Genomic DNA, 23,666 nt, shown 5'->3' with positions numbered 1-23,666 from the left:
TTACTCAAGGTTAGGATAACAAGTAGCTGTCTCCCAGTGATGTATATGTTCCGGCCTTTCCTGCTCCAAGGATCATTTACTTGCTCTTCTTAAAAACTTATTTTTTCTCAGTCATCTTGCCGAGAAAGATCCTACTTCAGAGCTGAAGGTAAGCACATTTTGTATACATTTCTCACCTTCTCAAGTGCTCTGGACTCGGAATAGAAAAGCTAGGAACAAACCTAAGAAATAGCTACATCTCAGGCCTTCCAAATCCTCTTTTTTTTTTCTTTTCTTTTATTGGATATTTTCCTTATTTGTATTTCAAATGTTATCCCCTTTCCCTGTCTCCCCTCCACAAACTCCCTATCCCACCCCCTCCCCCTTGCTTCTATGAGGGGGTTCCCCCACCACCCACCAACCCACTCCCACCTCCCTACCCTGGCATTCCCCTACACTGGGGCATTAAGCCTTCACAGGACCAAGGACCTCTCCTCCCACAAAGCCATCCTTTGCTACATATGCCGTTGGAGCCATGGGCCACTCCATGTGTACTCTTTGGTTGGTGGTTTAGTCCCTGGGAGCTCGGGGCAGGGGATGTCTGGTTGGTTGATATTGTTGTTCTTCCTATGGGATTGCAAACCCCTTCAGCTCCTTCAGTCCTTTCTCTAAATCCTCCATTGGGGACCCCATGCTCTCAGTCCAATGGCTGGCTATGAGCATCTGCCAAATTCTCTTAATTGTGGTTCATCCTTCTTAAGGAAGTATCTTATTTCTTAATTAAAGTATGACAATAAAATCTATTACTTCTCTGTCTAACTGAAACTTTCTTCTCTACTAATGAATTTATTAATTTTTCTGTTTGTCTTTATTATAGCTTATTCAATTATAAAGTCTATTAAATTACTATGAACTCTACTCAGGAATTACAGCAGAATTTACTAATTGAACTAAGGTTGAAATTAAGATCGTTTTCTTCAACCTCTTTCAGTACCATCCTTTTTACCCGGTTAACCTTTTAAAACAGGATAATTTTTTGCCAAAAGACCAGGGGAGTTGCCACATGATGGCTCCCTGCAACTCTATCACTAGCACAGCACATATGACTGCAGCAACTGGGGCATAGAATAATCAATTTAAGCCTATCTATGATCCTCTGCTCCCCAAAGTGACCAACAGTTGGAACATGCATTCAAGGGAAGACTCAGCACACTCATGACTTTGTCCACCTGGCTGTCGTGGAACATACAGAGTCCAAAGGAGATGGGGATGGGAAGGGTCCTTAGAGGGGGCTGAGAGAAGGGCCTTGAGCCAGACTGGAAAGAAGAGGCCTCCTTCTCTGCACTCCCAGGAGGAGAGAGAGGTTCTTGCTCACTTGTTCATGCATTGAGCAACCCTGTTTACTGGATTCCTATGCACTGGCCTAGTTTCAAGTTGAAGTCGGAGGACTGGGGCCCCAGGGGGGAGCCCCCAGAACAAGAACATTATGTTGCTGTAATGAAGCCTCGCAGCAGCTCCTGGAAAGAACGAAATCTGTGAGGTTGCAAAGAGCCGCAAACCTTTTTTTTTGGTGGGATCCCCTCGGGCCAGGGGCAGGACAAGGGAGGGCAGAAACTGGGTGAGTAGCTTCAAAAAGATTCTTGCCTGCCAGCTGCAATTGGGTCCCTCCTATCACAACAAGAGATTTGCTTTCTGTGGCCTTGCAATAACTCAAAGCAGCTTTAAAAAAAAAAAAAAGAAAGAAAGAAAGAAAGGAAGAGAGAGAGAGAGGGAGGGAGGGAGGGAGGGAGGGAGGGAGGGAGGGAGGGAGGGAGGAAGGAAGGAAGGAAGAAAGAAAGAAAGAAAGAAAGAAAGAAAGAAAGAAAGAAAGAAAGAAAGAAAGAAAGAAAGAAAGAAAGAAAGAACCCACTGAGACATCTCATTAATAGCTCGAGGTCTATTTTACATCCAGAAATTTGGCTTTTAAAGACATCTTTCTAAGCAATGTTGCATAGCCTTCCTTTTAAGTTTTGTTTTGGTTTTTTTGTTGTTGTTGTTGTTATTGTTGTCGTTGTTTTTGCTTTGTTTTGGGTTTTGTTTTCCCTCCTTTGTGGTGTCTGGGCTTAAGACTAGAAGGGCAGGTCTTATCTCAGGGAACATTTGACAGAGCTGGCAATTTGCAGCAATCTGAGCTAACTCTGCCTGAAAGTACCTGAAAGGGCTGTGTGCTCAGAAATCTTACCCTAGCACAAGGTACAGAGAGGCACAAAAGCAAGACACACACCCCCACCCCACCACCACCATCCCCGGAAGCCAGGGGGACCTAAGAACTGGGCAGTTTGAGGGAGAGGCAGAATGCTGACCGGTTGCAGTGACATCTTTTGTTCTGGTTTCAAGGAGCCAGGCTGTTCAGTTTTGGAAGGTTGGTTTTAAAACAAGTGTTCGGCACAAAGTACTAGCAACAGGTGGATGGCATGGAATCCAACGTTTCATGGGGTGAAAAACACAGCACACGACTGACATGTAAACAATATTGTTCTATGCAAGTGGTAGAGTCGAGCCGATAAAGGTTTATGATGCCTTTAAGCCCAGCAGGGAGAAGTGCTCGATTCCGGTCAGGAAAATATGATCGGCAGGGGTGGGGAGGTTCTAGCTGGCCAAGGTTAAGGTCAGCCAAGGCAGAAAGGGGATAGAATGGGTACTTCAGTGGCCCTCCTCCCAGAAGAAGCTCTCAAGACCCCAGAAGTACCTGGGTTCCTTGTCCATTTAGCAGTAGAAAGGAAAAGCTCTGCTGGCCAGACACTCTCATCTCTCCAGTCTCATTTCCCAACTCTTTCTGCTCACTAAGCTGCTGTGCTCTGCCCAGTACAATCAAATGTTTGAATTTCCAATTTCTCTGACCGTACAGAAAGAGAGAGGTTCCCTTGAAAGCCTGCCATAGGGGATTTCCCCCACAGAATTCAATGGGTGTGCACTGGCTTTGGAGCAGGCAGCTACTCCTTAGGGTGATGAGGAACTTGTCTGTAAAAATCCAAGAGAGTAGACGTGAGCTGCTCACATGAATCCTGCACCTAGCCAAAGAAGCCATAAGCCTGTTAGAATGGCATCCTTCCTTAGAGCTCCTTCATTTCGTAGAGTGCCGGTTAATAATAGCTATTCATCTAGCTAGGCTTGGTGGCATATGCTTTGAGCCTAACATTCAGAAGACCAAGGTAGGAGAGCCAAATTGTAGATGGAATCAGGCCACCTATCATGATCCTGTCTCAAAACAAAAACAAATCCAATCCCATTAGAGTGTTACAGTAAGGTGCTATTTTAACTATTTAATACCATAAATCACACATAGTAAGATTAAGTAAACTGTCAACATTGCCTCAGGGATAAAGGAAAAAGTCTTTCTGGAGACAAGGCTTGGATCTAAAGGGAAGACTGTGAAGGGAACTGGCAGGTTGATGTCAGTTTTTTTTTAATTAGGTATTTTCCTCGTTTACATTTCCAATGCAATATCCCAAAAGTCCCCCATACCCACCCCCAGCCCCCTATCCACCCACTCCCCCTTTTTGGCCCTGGCGTTCCCCTGTACTGGGGCATATAAAGTTTGCAAGTCCAAAGGGCCTCTCTTTCCAGTGATGGCTGACTAGGCCATCTTTTGATACATATGCAGCTAGAGACAAGAGCTCCGGGGTACTGGTTAGTTCATATTGTTGTTCCACATACAGGGTTGCAGTTCCCTTTAGCTCCTTGGGTACTTTCTCTAGCTCCTCCATTGGGGACCGTGTGACCCATCCAATAGCTGACTGTGAGCATCCACTTCTGTGTTTGCTAGGCCCCGGCATAGTCTCACAAGAGACAGCTATATCTGGGTCCTTACAGCAAAATCTTGCTAGTGTATGCAATGGTGTCAGCGTTTGGAAGCTGATTATGGGATGGATCCCTGGATATGGCAATCACTAGATGGTCCATCCTTTTGTCACAGCTCCAAATTTTGTCTCTGTAACTCCTTCTATGGGTGTTTTGTTCCCATTTCTAGGAAGGAACAAAGTGTCCACACTTTCGTCTTCGTTCTTCTTGAGTTTCATGCGTTTAGCAAATTGTATCTTATATCTTGTGTATCCTAAGTTTCTGGGCTAATATCCACTTATCAGTGAGTACATATTATGCGAGTTCTTTTGTGATTGGGTTACCTCACTCAGGATGATACCCTCCATGTCCATCCATTTGCCTAGGAATTTCATAAATTCATTCTTTTTAATAACTGATAGTACTCCATTGTGTAAATGTACCACATTTTCTGTATCCATTCCTCTGTTGAGGGGCATCTGGGTTCTTTCCAGCATCTGGCTATTATAAATAAGGCTGCTATGAACATAGTGGAGCATGTGTCCTTCTTACCGGTTGGGACATCTTCTGGATATATGCCCAGGAGAGGTATTGCAGGATCCTCCGGTAGTACTATGTCCAATTTTCTGAGGAACCGCCAGACTGATTTCCAGAGTGGTTGTACAAGCTTGCAATCCCACCAACAATGGAGGAGTGTTCCTCTTTCTCCACATCCTCGCCAGCATCTGCTGTCACCTGAATTTTTCATCTTAGCCATTCTGACTGGTGTGAGGTGGAATCTCAGGGTTGTTTTGATTTGCATTTCCCTGATGATTAAGGATGTTGAACATTTTTTCAGGTGCTTCTCTGCCATTTGGTATTCCTCAGGTGAGAATTCTTTGTTCAGCTCTGAGCCCCATTTTTAATGGGGTTATTCGATTTTCTGGAGCCCACCTTCTTGAGTTCTTTATATATATTGGATATTAGTCCCCTATCCGATTTGGGATAGGTAAAGATCCTTTCCCAATCTGTCGGTGGTCTTTTTGTCTTATTGACGGTGTCTCTTGCCTTGCAGAAGCTTTGCAATTTTATGAGGTCCCATTTATCGATTCTCGATCTTACAGCACAAGCCATTGCTGTTCTATTCAGGAATTTTTCCCCTGTGCCCATATCTTTGAGGCTTTTCCCTACTTTCTCCTCTATAAGTTTCAGTGTCTCTGGTTTTATGTGGAGTTCCTTAATCCACTTAGATTTGACCTTAGTACAAGGAGATAGGAATGGGTCAATTCTCATTCTTCTACATAATAACTGCCAGTTGTGCCAGCACCATTTGTTGAAAATGCTGTCTTTTTTCCACTGGATGGTTTTAGCTCCCTTGTCAAAGATCAAGTGACCATAGGTGTGTGGGTTCATCTCTGGGTCTTCAATTCTGTTCCATTGGTCTACTTGTCTGTCACTATACCAGTACCATGCAGTTTTTATCACAATTGCTCTGTAGTACAGCTTTAGGTCAGGCATGGTGATTCCACCAGAGGTTATTTTATCCTTGAGAAGAGTTTTTGCTATCCTAGGTTTTTTGTTATTCCAGATGAATCTACCGATTGCCCTTTCTAATTCGTTGAAGAATTGAGTTGGAATTTTGATGGGGATTACATTGAATCTGTAGATTGCTTTTGGTGTCAGTTTTAAGGAAGAGATAGATATATGGTGTGTTTCTTTTGGTTTAGAACAAACACTGATGGTGTGAGGAAAGATGGCTTGAAAGGCTACCAACTGCATCTCTGCCTGTCATCAAGACACCAGTTCCCTGAAAGCTGAAGGGAACATCTTCTGCACAGCTAAACAAAGGATTCTTAGGCACCCCACTTGTTACATCTTCCTCTCCTTTGACTACGGCTTGCGATCAGCTGGCACAGATTAACTCATGCACTTCTACTGGGCAGGTTCTCCCTCAGTGTCTGGAGAGAATTAGCTCCAAGACCTGCTGTGGATATGATACTGAAATTCATAATCCCTCATAGAAAATGGTTTAATCTACACGTATCTTATTATACATGTTAAATCCTGTCTAGATTACTTGTGATAGCTAAGATAATGGAAACGTCATTTAAGTGGTTGCTAAGCTTGTGTTTGAGGAATGTTGATAAGAAAGCCTGTACATGCTCAATAGACCTAATAGTTTATTGAAATCTGTGTTTTAAAGTTATATTTATATTTTTACCTGTATGTGTGTGTGTATGAGAGAGAGACAGAGAGACAGAGACAGAGACAGAGACAGAGACAGAGACAGAGACAGAGACAGAGACAGAGAGCACATATGCCATGGCATAGATGTAGAGATCAGAGAACAACTTGCACAAATTCTCTCTTTTCACCATTTGGTCCCTAAGAATTAAATTCAAATCATTTATTAGGCTCAGCCACAAGCATCTTTTCCTACTAAGCCATTTCACCAACTGTCAATGTTTTAGAATATCTTCAACCAAAGCATGACTAAATCTACAGATACAAAGCCAAATATAGAACTAACTATATGTCTTGAATATCAAATTCAGCTTAGTAAAAGACATATTTTGATATTTGCAACCTTATCGAGATTGTCAATGAAGTTATAACTAGGTTATATTATAGACCAGTGGTTCTCAACCTATAGATCACGACCCATTTGGGTCCTGAATGATCCTTTCATAGGGGTCACCTAAGATCATCAGAAAACACGAATATATTTACAATTCATAACCGCATCAAAATTACAGTTAAGAAGTAGCAACAAAAATAATTTTATGGATGGGGGTCACCACAACATGAGGAACTGTATTAAAGAGTCACATCAGTAAGAAGGTTGAGAACCCACTGTTGTAAACATTGGTTTAGTTTACAGTTTATACACAGAAAGCATAGCACCTAGAATAGCTAACATAACACTGAAAATGAACCATGCAATCAGAAGATTGACATTAACACTACTTTAAGACATGATAAAGCTACATTCAACCAGGATGGGTAGTTCAGAAGACAGAGAACAGAAAAAAGACTCGCAAAGATATAGCCAGATGATTTAAACATAGGTAAAAGAACAATTCAGGAGAGAGAGAGACAGAGAGACACAGAGACAGAGAGACAGAGAGAGACAGAGAGACAGAGAGAGACAGAGACAGAGAGAGACAGAGAGACAGAGAGAGACAGAGACAGAGAGAGAGACAGAGAGAGACAGAGAGCGAGAGACTTTTCATAATTGTTTCTGGAACAGCTCAATATTTTAGGTGGGAAAGAAATAAATCTAGAAATAAAAATTAAGAGAGAAAGACAGAATGAGAGAGAGAAATCTGCTGCTGCAGGGAGATAGCTCTCTCCACAATCAGGATGGGTCTTCCCATATCAATTAATCTGATCAAGATAATCTTTTACAGGCTATTCTAGACTCAGTTGAGTTGACAACCTTAACCACCACAATCCTCTACCCTCAAGTAGGTATAACATTTTTTTCCATCTCTTAAATATGAATTGTTCCCAGTGACTTTCTTCTAAAACCTACATTCTGGGAGAGGTAAATAGGGGAATAAATATACAGCAGGAGATCTAAAAACACTATTGTATGTAGGTCATATGACCTACGACAACACTGGAGAGTCATGTTGATATTGTATGTAGGTCATGTGACCTACGGCAACACTGAAGAGTCATGTTGATGGTATGTCCCTTGATATGATGTAATGAAAATGATGGTTTACTCATTGTGGTCTTTTTTTTTCCTCAAAACTTTAACTTCAGTCCACTCATAAGAAAAACATTAGACAAAAAAAAATTGGCAAATTCTACAAAACACAACCAATGCTCCATTAAAATTATCAAGATCATTTTAAAAAAGGAAAAGTCTTAGAAATTTTTATAGCAAGAAAGAATCTAATGATTTTGCCCTTGAGTAAAGTCAAAATATTATACTAGATGAGAAACTCCAAGACAGAAATTTGTAAGCCACTGAACAAATATAAAATTCAGATTTTAAGTTGATAATAATGATATTCTATTGATCCATTCACTGTGATAAGTAGGTCATAGTAATTCAAGATGTTAATAACCAGAAACTGGGTATGAGAATATATGAGAACTCAGTGACATTCAAAATTTTCCATAAACTCAGAATTTTTCTGAAATAAAATGTTTTAAAATGACTAATAATTCTGCCAATCAACACTAACTACCACTAAATGTTTTCAATACTGACGCTCAAATACACAGCCTCACATACAACAGGCAATTGCTCTATAACTGAGCTATGTTCTAGTACACACCATTAAGATCTGATGTATATCTTCTACATTTTTTTCTGTGATTTTTATTTTTTGCATGAAATAGATAGTTACAGGCTTCTTCATTATCAGGGTACTAGAACCGGGCTCTCTAATATTTGGATGCTAAAGTCCCCAGATGTACAAGTCTTGAAGTAGATGGCATAGTAGGTTTTGAGGATCTATACACACATCTGTATACTTTACATTGCCTCTGAATTAGTTCTAACATACAATGAAAGAACAATGTTAGTAATTTTTATACTGTGCTGTTTAGGAAATATTGACTAGGAAACACATGTATATGTTTAGTATAGTTGCAATTGTTTTTAATACTTTAAATCCCTAGTAGATATGGAATCTGTAAACACCATGGGCTGTGTGTGTGTGTGTGTGTGTGTGTGTGTGTGTGTGTGTGTGTGTGTGTATGAGACATATATACATTCTCTGTATCACTGAACTGGGATTTTAATCACATCTGTCTTATAGATCTGGTAGAGTTTATTTAATCTATCATTGATTAGAAATGACTTGTGGTTTTGTTTTACATTATTATAATGATAATTAAATGAACATTACTGATTGTTTAGAAACCTAGAGTCACAGTCAGCCAGGGTGTTTGGTCTTGGAGGACGATGGTCTTGCAGTATCATGATAGACCCATATCTGTCACTTTCAGTGCACTTCTCGCTCTAGACTTTTAATGATAACAAGTCTTCTAATTGAGAGTCTGGAAGTAATATATCTTTAAAAGCTTTCATACTTCTTAAACATGATACCGAGTGTCTAACTTTCACTTACTAGAATAACGTTCTGATCTTTGTTTGGAATATTTCATAGATGTGATGTTTTAACATGTACCTCACGTGATTCTTGAGCTCACTATATTACCAAGGCTGTCAATAAATTTGTGATTCTACTATTGCCATCTCCAAGTGTTCATTAGTCATGTTGTTTTGAGACAGGACCTCATGAAGTCAGGCTGGCCTCAGACTCTCTATGTAGCTAAGGATGGTCTTCAACTTCACATCCTCTTACCTCCACCCCAATCTGCTATGATTACAGGTGTGTGTCACCAAGCTCAGTCTAAGTGGAGCTAGGGAGCAAGAAAAATCACAACTTTTAAGCATGCTAGGTAAACACTTTCCTAAGTGGCCTACATCCTTAGCCCACTAAAGATGGGTTTAATTCTGGAAACAAGAAGCACTCATGAAGAATAATAGCCCTTCAAAGAGGATGATTTTGCACATTTTGTTAATTGTGCAAGCTGCAAATTTAATTTTTATGTTGTTTCTAAAGTTAGCTCATTCTTAATCATTTTCATTCACACATAGCAGTTGTGTGTGTTTATGGGGAACAATGTGATGATTTAGCGCATGTGTGCCCTGTTCAAACTGGGGTAATTAGCATGTATATCAATTTACATATTTATGATTTCTTTGTGGTAAGAACATTCAAAATCTTTTCCCCTGGCTCTTTTGAAATATATTATTGACAATAATACTGATACATAGGCACCTTACCATACAATAAAACGCCAGATCATAGCTCCATATCTAACTGTAACTCAATACTTCACTAAGCTCTCTTTAGTCCCTATCTTAAGCCACAGTTTTACTGTCAACTCCTCTGAGATGAACCTTGTCAGATTCTGCAGAAGAGTGAGATTAAATTTATATATAAAATGTTAAATTTCTAGATGTGTTTATATATGCATTTTATGAAACATCTCCAATTCTAGGTTTCCACACAGCCTTTTCAAATGTCTTCAGTGGTCCTTGTCCCATCCCCATATCCCTTCCTCTATTCTGTCCCCCCAACCCCCACTCATTTGCCTTTCTTGCTCCATTATTCTCTTGTAGCCCTTTATATCCATATATTCTATCTCTCCTTTCTTTGTTATTCGACGCGTTCTCACGACCGGCCAGGAAGAACACAACAACCAGAATCTTCTACGGCAAAGCTTTATTGCTTACATCTTATGGGGCCAGAGTGTAAGAAGCAAGAGAGCGCGAAGCAAGAGAGAGAGAAAACGAAACCCCTTTCCTCTTTAAAGAGAACAACAATTGCCTAGGACGCATCACTCCCTGATTGGCTGCAGCCCATGGCCGAGCTGACGTTCACGGGAAAAACAGAGTACAAGTAGTCGTAAATACCCTTGGCTCATGCGCAGATTATTTGTTTACCAACTTAGAACACAGGATGTCAGCGCCATCTTGTGACGGCGAATGTGGGGGCGGCTTCCCACAGTTCCCCCTTTTCTATTAATAAGAGCAAATAGGCCACCCATATTAATGAGAGTGGAGATAGAGGTCAAATCCCCAGTGTGTAGGTAAAGGAACCATGTACAGGATTAGCTCTTAGGCTCACAGGCTTTTACCCAGAGCAACCCTGACCTGCTCCCGTGTCGTTTTGCCTGGGGGAAGGGAACTAGGACACTGAACCTTCATGAAAGATGACATGTCTCCCTAGAATAGGCTCATATATGCCGCAGAGCCTTTCCATTGCAGTGCTTAGCCTTGCAACTCTCTCGGGCTGCTGAAGCACACTCACTCTATCTCGTGCAATGAGACTAGCCTCGTGAGATATAAGAGCTGAGTGGCCAGCGACCTATTGCCTAAGCATAGATAACCATATATCAGGGGGAGCTCCATGTTCTAGTCCTGCAAGCGCCTGGGCAATAACCACCTTGTCTCTCCTAGTTTAGGCCTTAAGCTTACAGACCAATCAAAGAAGCAACACTAATCCACAGCAAAGTGTATCTCCAAATAATATTAATCCCACCCAATTTTTTAAAGAAAGAAAATGCTGAGGAGATCCAATTGGGTAATCCTTTGGTCAGCGACAGGTCCAAGCGCGTGGAGTTGACCTGAAGTCTCAATTCTCGAAGGATCTGTTCAAATTCAGCCATCCAATTCTGTAACATATACTGAAAAAGACTTTTTGACAAATTAGCTGTCCTAGTAAATTTAACATACTGAATGGAAATAACACACAATCCCGGAAACTTTTGTTCACATCCCTGCTGAGTTATTTGTCATAATACATCTAGTTGTTTCTGGACAAGATCTATGAGTTGATTAACCAGCATGAGACCTCTCTGTATCTTGACATTAGCTGAGGCCTGTTCATCTATGACTGTAGTCACTGAGGCTGACAAAGTGTTAATGGTGTCAGTCATCTGGACCTGTCCAGACAGAACCAAGGCTGTCTGAATTAAGGCCAAACCCAGTTCCCAGTTAGTGGTAAAAAAGCAGGAGAATACTTGAGCATTATACATCACCGTCATTGGGAGTGGAAATGTCGACATTATCCCCCAACGCTGCTCTCTCTTTATTATTGACGCCCTGGACATCACCAAGACGAGGGACATTAGTATTCCCTTGGTCAGTCTGGATTTTTCGGGTGAGTCTTTCTGGTACCCAAAATGGGTTGTCTTCATTCTGTGGGAAAACACAGATAGCTCCCCTGGATCTTATCAAAATAGGATCCGGGCCATACCATTTATTATCAAGGACATTTTTCCATTTAACCATCTCATTGGGCCTATCTGGCTCTGAACAATGACGTTCAGCCGCAGTATGGCCATGAGCATCAATATTTAAAAAATTGAGTGTAAAGAGTGCCAAAGACACCGACACTCTTGGTGCTCGGGGTACAGTCTCCTCAAAAGTTCCCCTCTTCTGTTTTATAAGATAGGCTTTGAGGGTGCGATGCGCACGCTCAACAATACCCTGTCCTCGAGGGTTGTACGGAAGTCCAGTCAGGTGGGTTACGTCCATCTGACGGCAGAACTGTTGGAATTTTTGAGACGTATAAGCTGGTCCATTATCAGTCTTAAGGAGTCTGGGTTTCCCCCAAGCACTCCATGCCTCAAGACAATGTTGAATCACATGTGAGGCTTTTTCTCCGGTTAACGGAGAAGCAAACATGATGCCAGAACATGTGTCAATGGACACATGGAGATATTGAAGTTTTCCAAAGGAAGAAACATGTGTAACATCCATTTGCCAGACCTGTAGAGGTCGAATACCGCGTGGGTTAATTCCCACATGAGGAACTGGCAAGAACTCACAGCAGCTTTGACATTGAGTAACAATGTCACGGGCTTCTTTTCTTGTCAAGGAGAAACGACTGCGTAATGTTTCAGCCGTCACATGAAAATTATTATGAAAATTTCTTGCAGCCTCTACCGGGGATGATAGGGCAGCAGCCACCACTTTAGTGGCCTTATCTGCCAAATCATTTCCCAGAGCCATGGGGCCAGGTAGGCCTGAATGGGCTCTAACATGAGTAATATAAACAGGAGATCTTCTAGATAACAAAACTAATTGTATCTGCTGAAAAATATTGGCAACTCTACTGGAAGGCTTAATCACTCCAGCCACTTCTAAAAGATTTACTGCATTTACCACATAACAGGAATCTGACACAATATTAAGGGGTTCTAAAAAGGTTTTTAAAACTTCTAAGACCACTAAACATTCTACCACTTGAGGTGAATTTTCATTATACTGTTTGGATACCACTTTACCATTAGCCACATAGGCACCTATGCCAGTTTTTGATCCATCAGTATATACCACAATCCCATTTTTAAGTGGGTTTCTTACTGTTATTTGTGGAAACACAACAGATTGATTTTGGGCAAACTGTAAGATTGGATGTTTTGGATAATGGTTATCTATTTTTCCTGAAAAGGAGGTAACTAAAACTGCCCAATCATTAGATGCGGCTGCCAAGGTTTGAACCTGTGCAGCGGTATAAGGTACAATTAAAAGATATGGACTTTGCCCAAAGTGGGTGATTGCTGCTTTTAGGCCTTTAAGGGCAAGCTGTGCAATTGCATCAGGATACCAATCTATTATTTTAGCTGGGGATACGTTTGGATGGATCCACAACAATGGCCCATTCTGCCACAAAACTGCAGTTGGCAATTGTGCTGTCTTAAAGACACACAAACTGAAAGGCTGCGAATCCTCAATACGTTGTAATTGTGCATTCTGTAAGGCCTTTTCCACTTTTTGTAAGGCCTGGTTAGCAGCTAGAGTAAGAGTCCTAGGGGAGGAGATATGAGGATCTCCTTCTAAAATACTAAACAAAGGCCTTAACTCAGCGGAAGGAATCTTTAAAAAAGGTCTGAGCCAATTAATATCTCCCAACAGCTTTTGAAAATCATTTAAGGTATGGAGGTGATCTCTTCTTATCTCTACCTTTTGGGGCACAATCTTATCTGGGGACACCACAGAGCCCAAGAATTGTCCTGTATCAGAAATTTGGACCTTTTCTGTGGCTATCTGTAGACCCCACTGACTTAAAGTTTTAAGTAGAAAAGGATATGCCTTTTGTAGCATGGTAAGGTCTTTATGGCACAGGAGGATGTCATCCATGTAAAGGAGCAAAATTAAAGAGGGGAATTGTTCCCTCACTGGCAAAAGAGCTTCTTGTACATAAAGTTGACACATAGTAGGACTATTGGACATTCCCTGTGGTAAGACCTTCCATTGATACCTCTTATCAGGTTCCATGTGATTAATAGAGGGGATGGTAAAGGCAAATCTGGGCCTATCCCTTGGACACAAAGGTATAGAAAAGAAACAATCTTTAATATCTATAATAATTAAATTCCAGCCACGTGGTAAGGCGGAAAGTACAGGGAGACCCCTCTGTACTGGGCCAAATAAGTTCATTTGCTCATTAATGGCTCTGAGGTCATGGAGCAGTCTCCACTTTCCTGACTTTTTCTTAATTACAAAAATTGGAGTATTCCAAGGTGAGGTAGAGGGTTCAATATGGCCTAGTTTTAATTGTTCCTCTACCAGTTGAATCACAGCTTCTAGTTTTTCAGAGGATAGGTGCCATTGAGGAACCCACACTGGGTCCCCTGTTTTCCATGGTATGGGTCGTGCTGCCCCAATGGCCGCTAAGGAAAACCCAGACCCTGTCTGTCTTGGTTTCCATTAGGTGAGATGGGCTCTATCCTTCCCTGTTCTTGATGTCCTAACCCTTTTCCTTCTTTATAACCCATCTTTGCCATGATATTTTTTGCTTTAGCTGAATACCCTCCTGATGGGGCGTTTTCATTGGACAAAATAAGGCCCAAATGCTGCATAATATCCCTTCCCCAGAGGTTAACCGGGAGTGGGAGCACATAAGGTATGAATTTCCCTTGCTGCCCTTCAGAGGATTCCCACGTCAAGGCAACGGAGCTTATAGTGGGACATGATTGATATCCTAGGCCCTGTAATGAATGAGATGACTCTGTGGTGGGCCATGCTTTGGGCCACCAATGTGTAGAAATTATACTTTTATCTGCTCCGGTATCAAGGATGCCTTCAAACTCTTTTCCGTTGATCTTAAGGCGGAGCTTAGGTCTATCATTTAAAGATACAACCAAATAGGCAGAATCATTTCCTGAGGAGCCCATTTTCTTTATCTCAGGTCCTGCAGATTTCTCCCTGGTATTATCAGGGAGGAGCAGCAGCTGAGCTATCCTATCTCCTTTACTAATAGAAAAAACGCCTTTAGGGCTTGAGCACAGGACCTGTATTTCAGGGGAATGTTGACAATCCATAACTCCAGGGTGGACTACTAAGCCCTGCAAGGTGAGTGAACCTCGGCCGAGAATAAGGCCCATGGTTCCCGGGGGCAAGGATGGTATAGGCTCCACCGGCACCGGCTGAATACTCATTTGAGGCATTAATAGGAAGTCGGAGGCGGCACGCAGGTCCACCCTTGTGGGTCTTCCTGGGTCGTCTCTCTGACTGCTTCCTGGGTCCTGACAAACCGGTTCCCATATCTTTGAGGGCCCTGGGACCGAGGGCCCGATGACCCGTTTTTTGGCACATCAGTTGATTGACTATCAGGTGGGGGAAGGACTCTGCCCCTTATATCCCTCACAGAGCGACACTGGTCAGCTCTATGATAACCCTTGCCACACTTAGAGCAAAGAGTGAGAGTCCCTCCCTGTTTATCTGGAGCTCTGCAATCTTTCTTAAAATGCCCAGGCTTTCCGCAATTAAAACATGTCCTCTGATTATTTCTGCTCATGGAGCGGTTCTGAGATTGAAGGATGGCAGCCGCTAAACCTGCATTGCTGAGAGGTCCCCCAAGCTCTCGACAGACCCTGAGCCAGTCTTGTAAGCCTTTGTTCTTTCTTGGGGCTATGGCCGCTCGGCACTCCTTTGTGGCTTGCTCGTAGATTAGCTGTTCTATGAGAGGCGCAGCTTGCTCTGACTCTCCAAAAATACGCTCTGCTGCCTCTGTCATTCTGGCCACAAAATCTGAGAAAGATTCCTGAGGTCCCTGGATTATCTTTGTTAACTGACCAGTGGTTTCACCTGCTCGAGAGAGCGCCTTCCAGGCCCTAATAGCCGTGGAAGAAATCTGGGCATAAGCTCCCCAATGGTAGTTTGTCTGATCAGCAGAATAAGCTCCCTGACCCGTTAACAAGTCAAAAGTCCAATCTCTCTGCTCTGGAGTCAAAGCAGCTGCGTTTGCTCGGGCCTGCGCCTGTGCAGCTTCGTGCCAAAGCGCTTTCCATTCCATATATTTGCCCATACTAGGGAGAGCGGCTTTTACAACCGTTTGCCAGTCGGCAGGAGTTAGTGCCATGCCAGCGAGCCTGTCTAACTGCACCAAGGTAAAATTAGCATTGGTTCCGTATTTACGAACCGACTCGGCAATTTCCTTAATCTGTACGTATTCTACCGGAGCGTGGACACGCCCACCCTCGGCTCCTTCAAAGACTGGAAATGCCTGTTGTATTTTCTTTTGTTCCTCTCGGGGAATGAATGAGTCTGCGCACTGCCTCTCTGCGCACTGCCTCTCTGCGCACTGCCTCTCTGCGCATCTCTCTGCGCACTGCCTCTCTGCGCATCTCTCTGCGCACTGCCTCTCTGCGCATTGCTGACGCACTACGCAGGGCGGGGGCTCCGCATAGGGCGGACCTTGAAACCGACTGCCGGGAGGTTGAACAGTACGCTGACTTTCGCCAGCCGCTTTTGGCTTTTTTCTTGACCAATTAGCTGGCTGGTAATGGGCTGCTTCTTCCTCCCAGTCTGTTTCCTCAGAGGAGGATTCTTCACTTGCTTCAGAGCTACTAAGAGCTGGCTTCCTGAGCTCATCTAGTGACGAGTATCTCCTAGAGACCTCCGCTAATCGATCTTTTTTCTTCTCCCTTTTTCCTCTTTTTCTTCTAATCTCTCTCCAGGTATTCCTACCTAACCTTAACTTTTCCTCGGGTTCAAGACCCTTGGAAAGGCCTGTATACTTATTTTGTGTACCATACTTCCTCTTTGTTCCTACTCTTTCTTCCCGCTTTACTTCTGATAGCTTGTCCTGAATTTCCTCTAGAATTTTCAGCCCTATCTTAATCACCTGATAGCATGTGAAAAAGAACAAAAGGGCTCCTAACACCAGAAAAAATTCAAGGCCAAACATACTCACTGGTACTCTCGTTCCCCAGCTGAAAAGTTCTGAATTCATACAGTTGAATCCTTCTTAACAGTCTGCTTTACGGGAACCTTTATCACCGTCGTTCCCCAGCTGATGAGTTCTGAATTCGGCAGTTGAATCCTTCTCAACAGTCTGTGTTACGGGAACCTTTATAAACGTGATCCGCAGTTCTGGTTCCGGAATGAGGGATCTTCCCTGCGCCAGTCCGGAGTTTTTTCTCGTCCCGGAATTCGGCACCAATTGTTATTCGACGCGTTCTCACGACCGGCCAGGAAGAACACAACAACCAGAATCTTCTACGGCAAAGCTTTATTGCTTACATCTTATGGGGCCAGAGTGTAAGAAGCAAGAGAGCGCGAAGCAAGAGAGAGAGAAAACGAAACCCCTTTCCTCTTTAAAGAGAACAACAATTGCCTAGGACGCATCACTCCCTGATTGGCTGCAGCCCATGGCCGAGCTGACGTTCACGGGAAAAACAGAGTACAAGTAGTCGTAAATACCCTTGGCTCATGCGCAGATTATTTGTTTACCAACTTAGAACACAGGATGTCAGCGCCATCTTGTGACGGCGAATGTGGGGGCGGCTTCCCACATTTCTTGTCATCCCCTCCATGGTTCATTACCAATTTCCTGGCCTCCATGTTATTCCAAATGAATCACACAATATCTGAAGAGTCAAAGTTAAAAATCCACAAATAAGATAAAATTTGCAAAGTTTATGGTTCTGGATTACCATAGAATGATTGTTTCCAGCTTCACTCACCCATAAATTTTCATAACTTTGTTTCTCTTAATATTTTCTAAATAATGTTTCATTGTGTAAAGGTTCTAATTTTTAAAAAAAATCCACTCATCAGTTGATGGATGTCTTGGCTGTTGTGAACAGAACAGCAACATTCCTGGATGAGCAGGTGTGTCTGTGGTGGGATTTAGGATCATTAGAAAAGATGCCCAAGAGTGGTAAAACTGAGATGTGTGGTAGATCTATCTCTACCTTATAAAGTTTTCTATGCTGATTCTTATAGCGATGAGTAAATGTCCCTTTCCCCCATACTCACACCACCATCTGTCACCATTTGAGGTTTGTTTGTCTGGTTGTTTGATCTTAGACATTCTGACTTGGGTAATATAAGATCTCTGTGTATTTTTGCATTTCCATGGTGGCTAAAGATGCTGAACACACACACACACACACACACACACACACACACACACACACACACACACACACACAAACCTTTCTCAGCCATTTGTATTTCATCTTTTTACAACTTTCTGTCTAGTACCATGCTCCAATTTTTAACTGGGTTGTTTGTTTTCTCAATGTTTAGGTTTTCTTCATACTAATATATACACACACATATATATAAACACAAATTTTAAAATTAAATGGAATTACCCCAGAAGGAAGTAACAGTGCCCCCTCTGGATACCACATGCTAACAAATAAAAAATGCCAGGAATGAATTACCTCTTTTTGGAATTATTCAACAATAAGGTCCCATAGATACCCAAACATTAGATGCTATTGTCATTGCTATTGGGTAGCCTCTAAATGTGACAATAAGGCTCTGTTGCTGAAGACACCATACACTTAAGTCATTGAACACAGAGAAATCAAACAGATGCTCACCTGGAAGCTTCATCCCTACCAGATAGCTTTTGTGGTGTTTTATATGCTACTAGAGGAGAAAATAATCACATAGCGTACCCAGATATGAATTTTGCAAGGTACAATAATGACCAGCACGACAAGAAATGCATGCTAGTGCAATAATGTCATGAATGTCACGGCAGTGACCAACCATTTTCTGATTAGATATAAAGTCGGCTTGCTGAAACTCGTATTGGCACCATTTTGCAGACCAAGAATCTATGGCTAAACAGGTCATAGGCCCTAGGGGAGAACCTACTACTATTGCTTTGCAATAGTATTAGTCATGGTATTAAACCATCTCCTAACAATTTATTATAATACCCAGATATTAGTGTATTTTTCAGCTCTCATTGAAATTTCTTTTTGCCATAGATGGGGTGTAACAGAGACCTATAACTGATCAAGGTGCATAGAATAAAAAACTAAAGAATGCTCATCTCTACATGGGACTTTGATATCATGCTCCCTTCTTTCAAGGCTCAGGGATCATTATAGAAGAGGGAGTAGAAAGACTGAAAGTGCCAGAGGCAATGGATGACTACAAGGGAATAGTACTTTACAGACACAGCAGGGCAGTGGCACATATGAACTTGTAGCACTCCTGACACCATGCATGAGGCCTACACAATCTCAAGCCAGACAAAAATCCTATTACAGAGATATTAAGTTACACAGAAAGGCTCACCCCTGCTTGAGGAAGTAGTTGATAACTGCATGTTACGAATTGGCAGCTGATAATTGTGAAAACCGAGAGGAAGAGGGAGGGGGGGAGGAGGAGGAGAGGGGGGGAGAGGGAGGGGGAGGGAGAAGGGGAGGGGGAGAAAGAGGGAGAGGGAGAGGGAGAGGGAGAGGGAGAAGGAGGGGGAGAGGGAGAGGGAGAGGGAGAGGGAGGGAGAGGGAGAGATACAGTAGAAGGCCACAAAGGCCACATATCCAAGAGTACCTAGGAAGCACAAATGGTGCTTACTGGTTTGCTGTATTTTGGTTTGGTTTGGGTTGGGTTGGGTTTGTTTGGTTTGGTTTGGTTTGTTTGGTTTGGTTTGGTTTGGTTTGGTTTTAATTAAGAAGAAGAGCCAAGGTTGTGTGGGTCTAAAAGAAGGGACGAATCTGGGAGGGATTGTGGAATGGGATTGAATAAGATCAAAATTCACTGTACAGAATTTAAAGATCTCATTTTAAAATGAGAAAGGAAACAACAATTTCAACCAAAAAAAATGTTAAAATTTTCTACATTGTTTATAATTTGAAAATGTTCCCTTAGCCAGCAAGCCTGCCTGTCAAGCATTAGTGACAAAGCCAAGGAGAGGAGCATTATTGGAAAAGTTCTCAGCACCACAAATGATTCTGCTGCTTCCAAGGCCCTTCTAAGCCAGGTATGCAAATCAGCTGCTCGATAGCACTATAGTACTGAGGGCTGTAAAATAAGTAAATCATGAAGCTTCAGGTCAGGATATCTCTTCTATAGTTTATTGTGGCGAAAGCCACAATGGTAGAAAAATCACACCCCTGCCTTCAACATCAGCACTGGGCATCCCTACCCATCAACTTGTCTACCCAGCTCACCACAGTAGAGAGCGGTACATGGCCTCACTTAGGGTCCCCTATCAGTTAGAATGAATTGAAGCAAAGAGAATTAGAAGTCAAGTCAGGTTGTAGCTTTTACAACTTCCCTCAAAGCTGTCAGTGGTTTCATGTCTAATCAGCTAAAAGCAAATATGAAAGAAGTTAGTTGATCTGAGATGCCAAAAGAATCCCTAGTTCATCCAAAGGTAATTTCAGAGAGCCCCATGCCACTCCTAATAGTCACACACACTCCTTCTTTCAGCTTAGCCTGGCATGTTTGCCAGCCTGCACAAGCCTCTTCAGTTCTGAGCCTACACTGGCCCATTAAGATGTGGGGCACACAACTGTCAGCAGTCAGAATCTGAATGCCTGATATAACTCGCACAGCCACTCAGTTTCAGGAGACCAATTGGTCTCCAGAAGAGCAATAAAACAGAAACCTCCAGATCACAGAGGAATTGCCACACCTTGGTTGACTTGTCTTTGGAAAGATTTGAGGGAGCCCTGAAAAGCACTAAGTCTCATTTGGGGGACAGCTAGAGATATTATGAAAATTATTAGACATCTACAGAGATTCCAATCACCCTGAGAGGTCCTTCCTTGTTTCCTGGTTCTTGGTCTTTGGGTCTTGCCCTTGCTTTGAGACTTTGAGTCTTTATGCTGCTCAGGCTGGTGTTGAAATCTAAGTTCAAGAGATCTTCCCACATTGGCTGGGTAGTTGAGACTACAGGTGCACATCCCTAAGCCCAGGTCTTAAGACCTTTAGAAATTCAAGGAATAGCATGCATTCTGGTCCTCTTTGAGAATGGCTCTTTAGAACCCTTGTGATTAATGTCATTATCCTAGACTATACAGTCAGATTGGGGCTCAGAACGGTAAAGTGAGGAAAAAGAAAGGATCTTAAGGTCTCATCGGTTCCCAGACCCCATCACGACCTTCAAGTCCGAGAACATTGTATGTTTTCCTCTCCTTCTTATTATTCTTTCATCCAAGGGCTCACTGGCACTCGCTCTAACCTATCACACTCAACTCATTCACAAGGCTGAGAGGGAATGGAAAAAGAGCAAAGGATACTGTTTCATTATCATCTCATGGCTCAAAAGTCCACATTACTCATAAGTTGGCTAATATGAGGGCTTACTAAAATATTTTATTTAAATTACCACACTGTAATAGTTTTTGGAAGGAATATAGTTTTCTTAAAGATAATGCAGCTTTTATTTATTTATTTATTTATTTATTTATTTATTTATTTAATCATTCTGCAATATGTGTTCTTATGTGTTCTGTTTAACCTCAGATCCTTCCACACAAAGAAAACATACTGCAGAAACAATCGTGATTTCTGTAAGTCAACGGCAAACACCACCCCCGTCTTAACGGCCAGCAGGAAAAAATGAAGCATATTATCAATTCGTATGAACACACCAATGACACCGCAAGAAATAACTCCGATTGTCCTGATGTAGTTTTGCCAGAAGAGATATTTTTCACAATCTCTGTCATTGGCATATTGGAGAACTTGATTGTCCTCCTGGCTGTGATCAAAAATAAAAATCTCCAGTCCCCCATGTATTTTTTCATCTGCAGTTTGGCCATTTCTGACATGTTGGGCAGTCTGTATAAGATCTTGGAAAACATCCTGATCATGTTCAGAAACATGGGTTATCTTAAGCCTCGTGGCAGTTTTGAAAGCACAGCAGATGACATCATTGACTGCATGTTCATCCTCTCTTTGCTGGGCTCTATCTTCAGCCTGTCTGTCATTGCAGCTGACCGTTACATCACCATCTTCCATGCCCTGCAATACCATAGCATTGTGACCATGCGCCGCACCATCATCACCCTAACAATTATCTGGATGTTCTGCACAGGGAGCGGCATCACCATGGTGATCTTCTCCCACCACATCCCCACAGTGCTCACCTTCACATCGCTGTTCCCTTTGATGCTGGTTTTTATCCTGTGTCTCTACATCCACATGTTCTTACTTGCCCGCTCCCATGCTAGGAAGATCTCTACCCTTCCTAGAACCAACATGAAGGGTGCCATGACACTAACCATCCTTCTTGGAGTCTTCATCTTCTGTTGGGCCCCCTTTGTGCTCCATGTTCTCTTAATGACCTTCTGCCCAAATAACCCTTACTGTGTTTGCTACATGTCTCTCTTCCAGGTCAATGGCATGTTGATCATGTGCAATGCAGTTATTGACCCCTTTATATATGCCTTTCGGAGCCCAGAGCTCAGAGATGCATTCAAAAGGATGCTCTTCTGCAACCGGTATTAGTAGAATTTTTGATCCCTGCTTTGAGTGTTGTAAAGGGACCAAATAACACATCAGTCTGACATGTACCAGTGATTCTTCTGACCAGTAGTTCAGTCCCACTGACTAGTGTTTACCATAACTGCCTTTCTTATTCACAGTCTTACTGTACCTGCATTTTTATATTGTATCTAGAGAGATGAAATGTTGTGCTAAACAGGAAAGTTTACAAAGTACACATAGCATACAAATGTGAGGACTTTGGGATAAACAAATATTTGTTCTTCTGTGGATACCTGTGAAAACTGTCATTGGGAGGCCTTTCCAAGCAGAAAGCCATGGTAACCAATACTCTAGAAGTTAAAGTACTTTTTGGGCATCTAACTAACTATATGTGTTAGTCATATTTCTATGTATGTAGAAAATAAATGCAAACAATCAACTTTGAAAGAGGAAATGTTTATTTTGGTGCATGGGTTATTGAGGATTTCGTTTATGACACCTGGCTGTTGCTTTGGGTCTATGGTGAAACCGTATATCATTATGGGACCATATAGTAAAATGACTCGTGGTAGCAAGAAACCCATGTTAGGAAAAAAACAAAAACAAAAAACAAAAAACAAAAAAGACAGGCATCCTATAGTCTTCTTTGATAGTAAAGCCTCAATGAACTAAGATTTCCCACTAGACCCCATTCCAATAGCAGCAAACTAAAGACTTAAGATTCAAGGATCACTTGCCCAAACCACTCAGAGTAGAAACTGTTGTGTGCTCGTAAGACAAAGATACTAAGTAATTGCTTTGAGTTGCCAAGAAGAAATGAATCTTCACCATGAGTCTTCTTTGCTCAGTCAGGACCCCACTTCGTCTTAAAATCTCTTCCTGTTTCCGTTTTCTCAGGGTTTAGAAACAACAACAAAAAGGATGAAATCCAGTTTTAACCTGCTTGTCCTATTCAGGAATATATAATACCTCACTGTATTAGAAGAAGGAACAGCCAAACTACGGTATTAGACTGTATTAGACAGCCAAACTTGGTTCTTCTGTCCAAATGTGTAAGTTATGCCTCCAAAATGTATTTCATAGCAAAAGAAGAGAAAGGGAGAAGAGTGTATAGAGGTAAAAATGGAGGAAAGGAAAGAGACAGAGAGAGATAATAGAGAGGAGAAGAGAGAAGAGGAGAGGAAAGAAAGAAGAGAGGAGAGGAGGGGAGGGGAGGGGATGGGAGGGAAGGGGAGGGGAGGGGAGGGGAGGGGATAGGAGGGGATAGGAGGGGAGGGGAGGGGAGAGGAGGGGAGGGAAGGGGAGGGAAGGGGAGGGGATAGGAGGGGATAGGAGGGGAGGGGAGGGGAGAGGAGGGGAGGGAAGGGGAGGGGAGGGAAGGGGAGGGAAGGGGAGGGGAGGGGAGAGGAGGGGAGGGGAGGGGAGGGGAGGGGAGGAGAAAAAAATCAGAGTCAGAAACATTTTGAAATATGGAAAACTCTAGACCAAAGCATTTCAAAAACATGCTGTTACTAGAGACCCAAGCCAAGAATGTGACCAAAATTTTCTTCTTCATAAACAAGTCCAAAAGGTAGGTACATTAAATTACTTAAAATCGTATTCTACATGTAGTAATAGAAAGATGTCCAAAATTGAAAAGTAGTGTTCTGTATAGTGG

The 23,666-nt window shown here is 42.4% G+C and overlaps 1 protein-coding gene and 1 long non-coding RNA gene across 6 annotated transcripts in view; one reads left to right on the top strand and one right to left on the bottom strand.

The window, feature by feature from the left end:
• Gm29677 overlaps positions 1–23,666 on the bottom strand; it is a 167,544-nt gene that overhangs the window by 136,270 nt on the left and 7,608 nt on the right. The window lies entirely within an intron of this gene.
• On the top strand, positions 40–22,461 carry Mc2r (melanocortin 2 receptor). 4 transcript variants are annotated; one of them, NM_001301372.1, is made up of 5 exons: positions 40–148; positions 7,188–7,244; positions 17,349–17,434; positions 19,442–19,553; positions 21,044–22,461. In NM_001301372.1, the coding sequence occupies exon 5, from the start codon at positions 21,140–21,142 to the stop codon at positions 22,028–22,030; it is 891 nt and encodes a 296-aa protein (NP_001288301.1). In that variant the 5' UTR covers positions 40–148; positions 7,188–7,244; positions 17,349–17,434; positions 19,442–19,553; positions 21,044–21,139; the 3' UTR covers positions 22,031–22,461. The 4 variants fall into 4 exon arrangements, with proteins under 4 accessions (NP_001288301.1, NP_001258645.1, NP_032586.1 ...); NM_001271716.1 differs by lacking the exon at positions 17,349–17,434; NM_008560.3 differs by lacking the exons at positions 7,188–7,244; positions 17,349–17,434.

Source organism: Mus musculus, chromosome 18 (genome assembly GCF_000001635.26).
Source record: "Mus musculus strain C57BL/6J chromosome 18, GRCm38.p6 C57BL/6J".
NCBI classification, from domain to species: Eukaryota; Metazoa; Chordata; class Mammalia; order Rodentia; family Muridae; genus Mus; species Mus musculus.
The sequence above is the reverse complement of the archived record's forward strand: the minus strand, read 5'-3'. Positions and strand labels throughout refer to the sequence as shown.

What these genes read in the sequence shown, in the direction of transcription:
- Mc2r (NM_008560.3), top strand. Translation starts at nt 21,140, where the DNA reads ATGAAGCATATTATCAATTCGTATGAACACACCAATGACACCGCAAGA.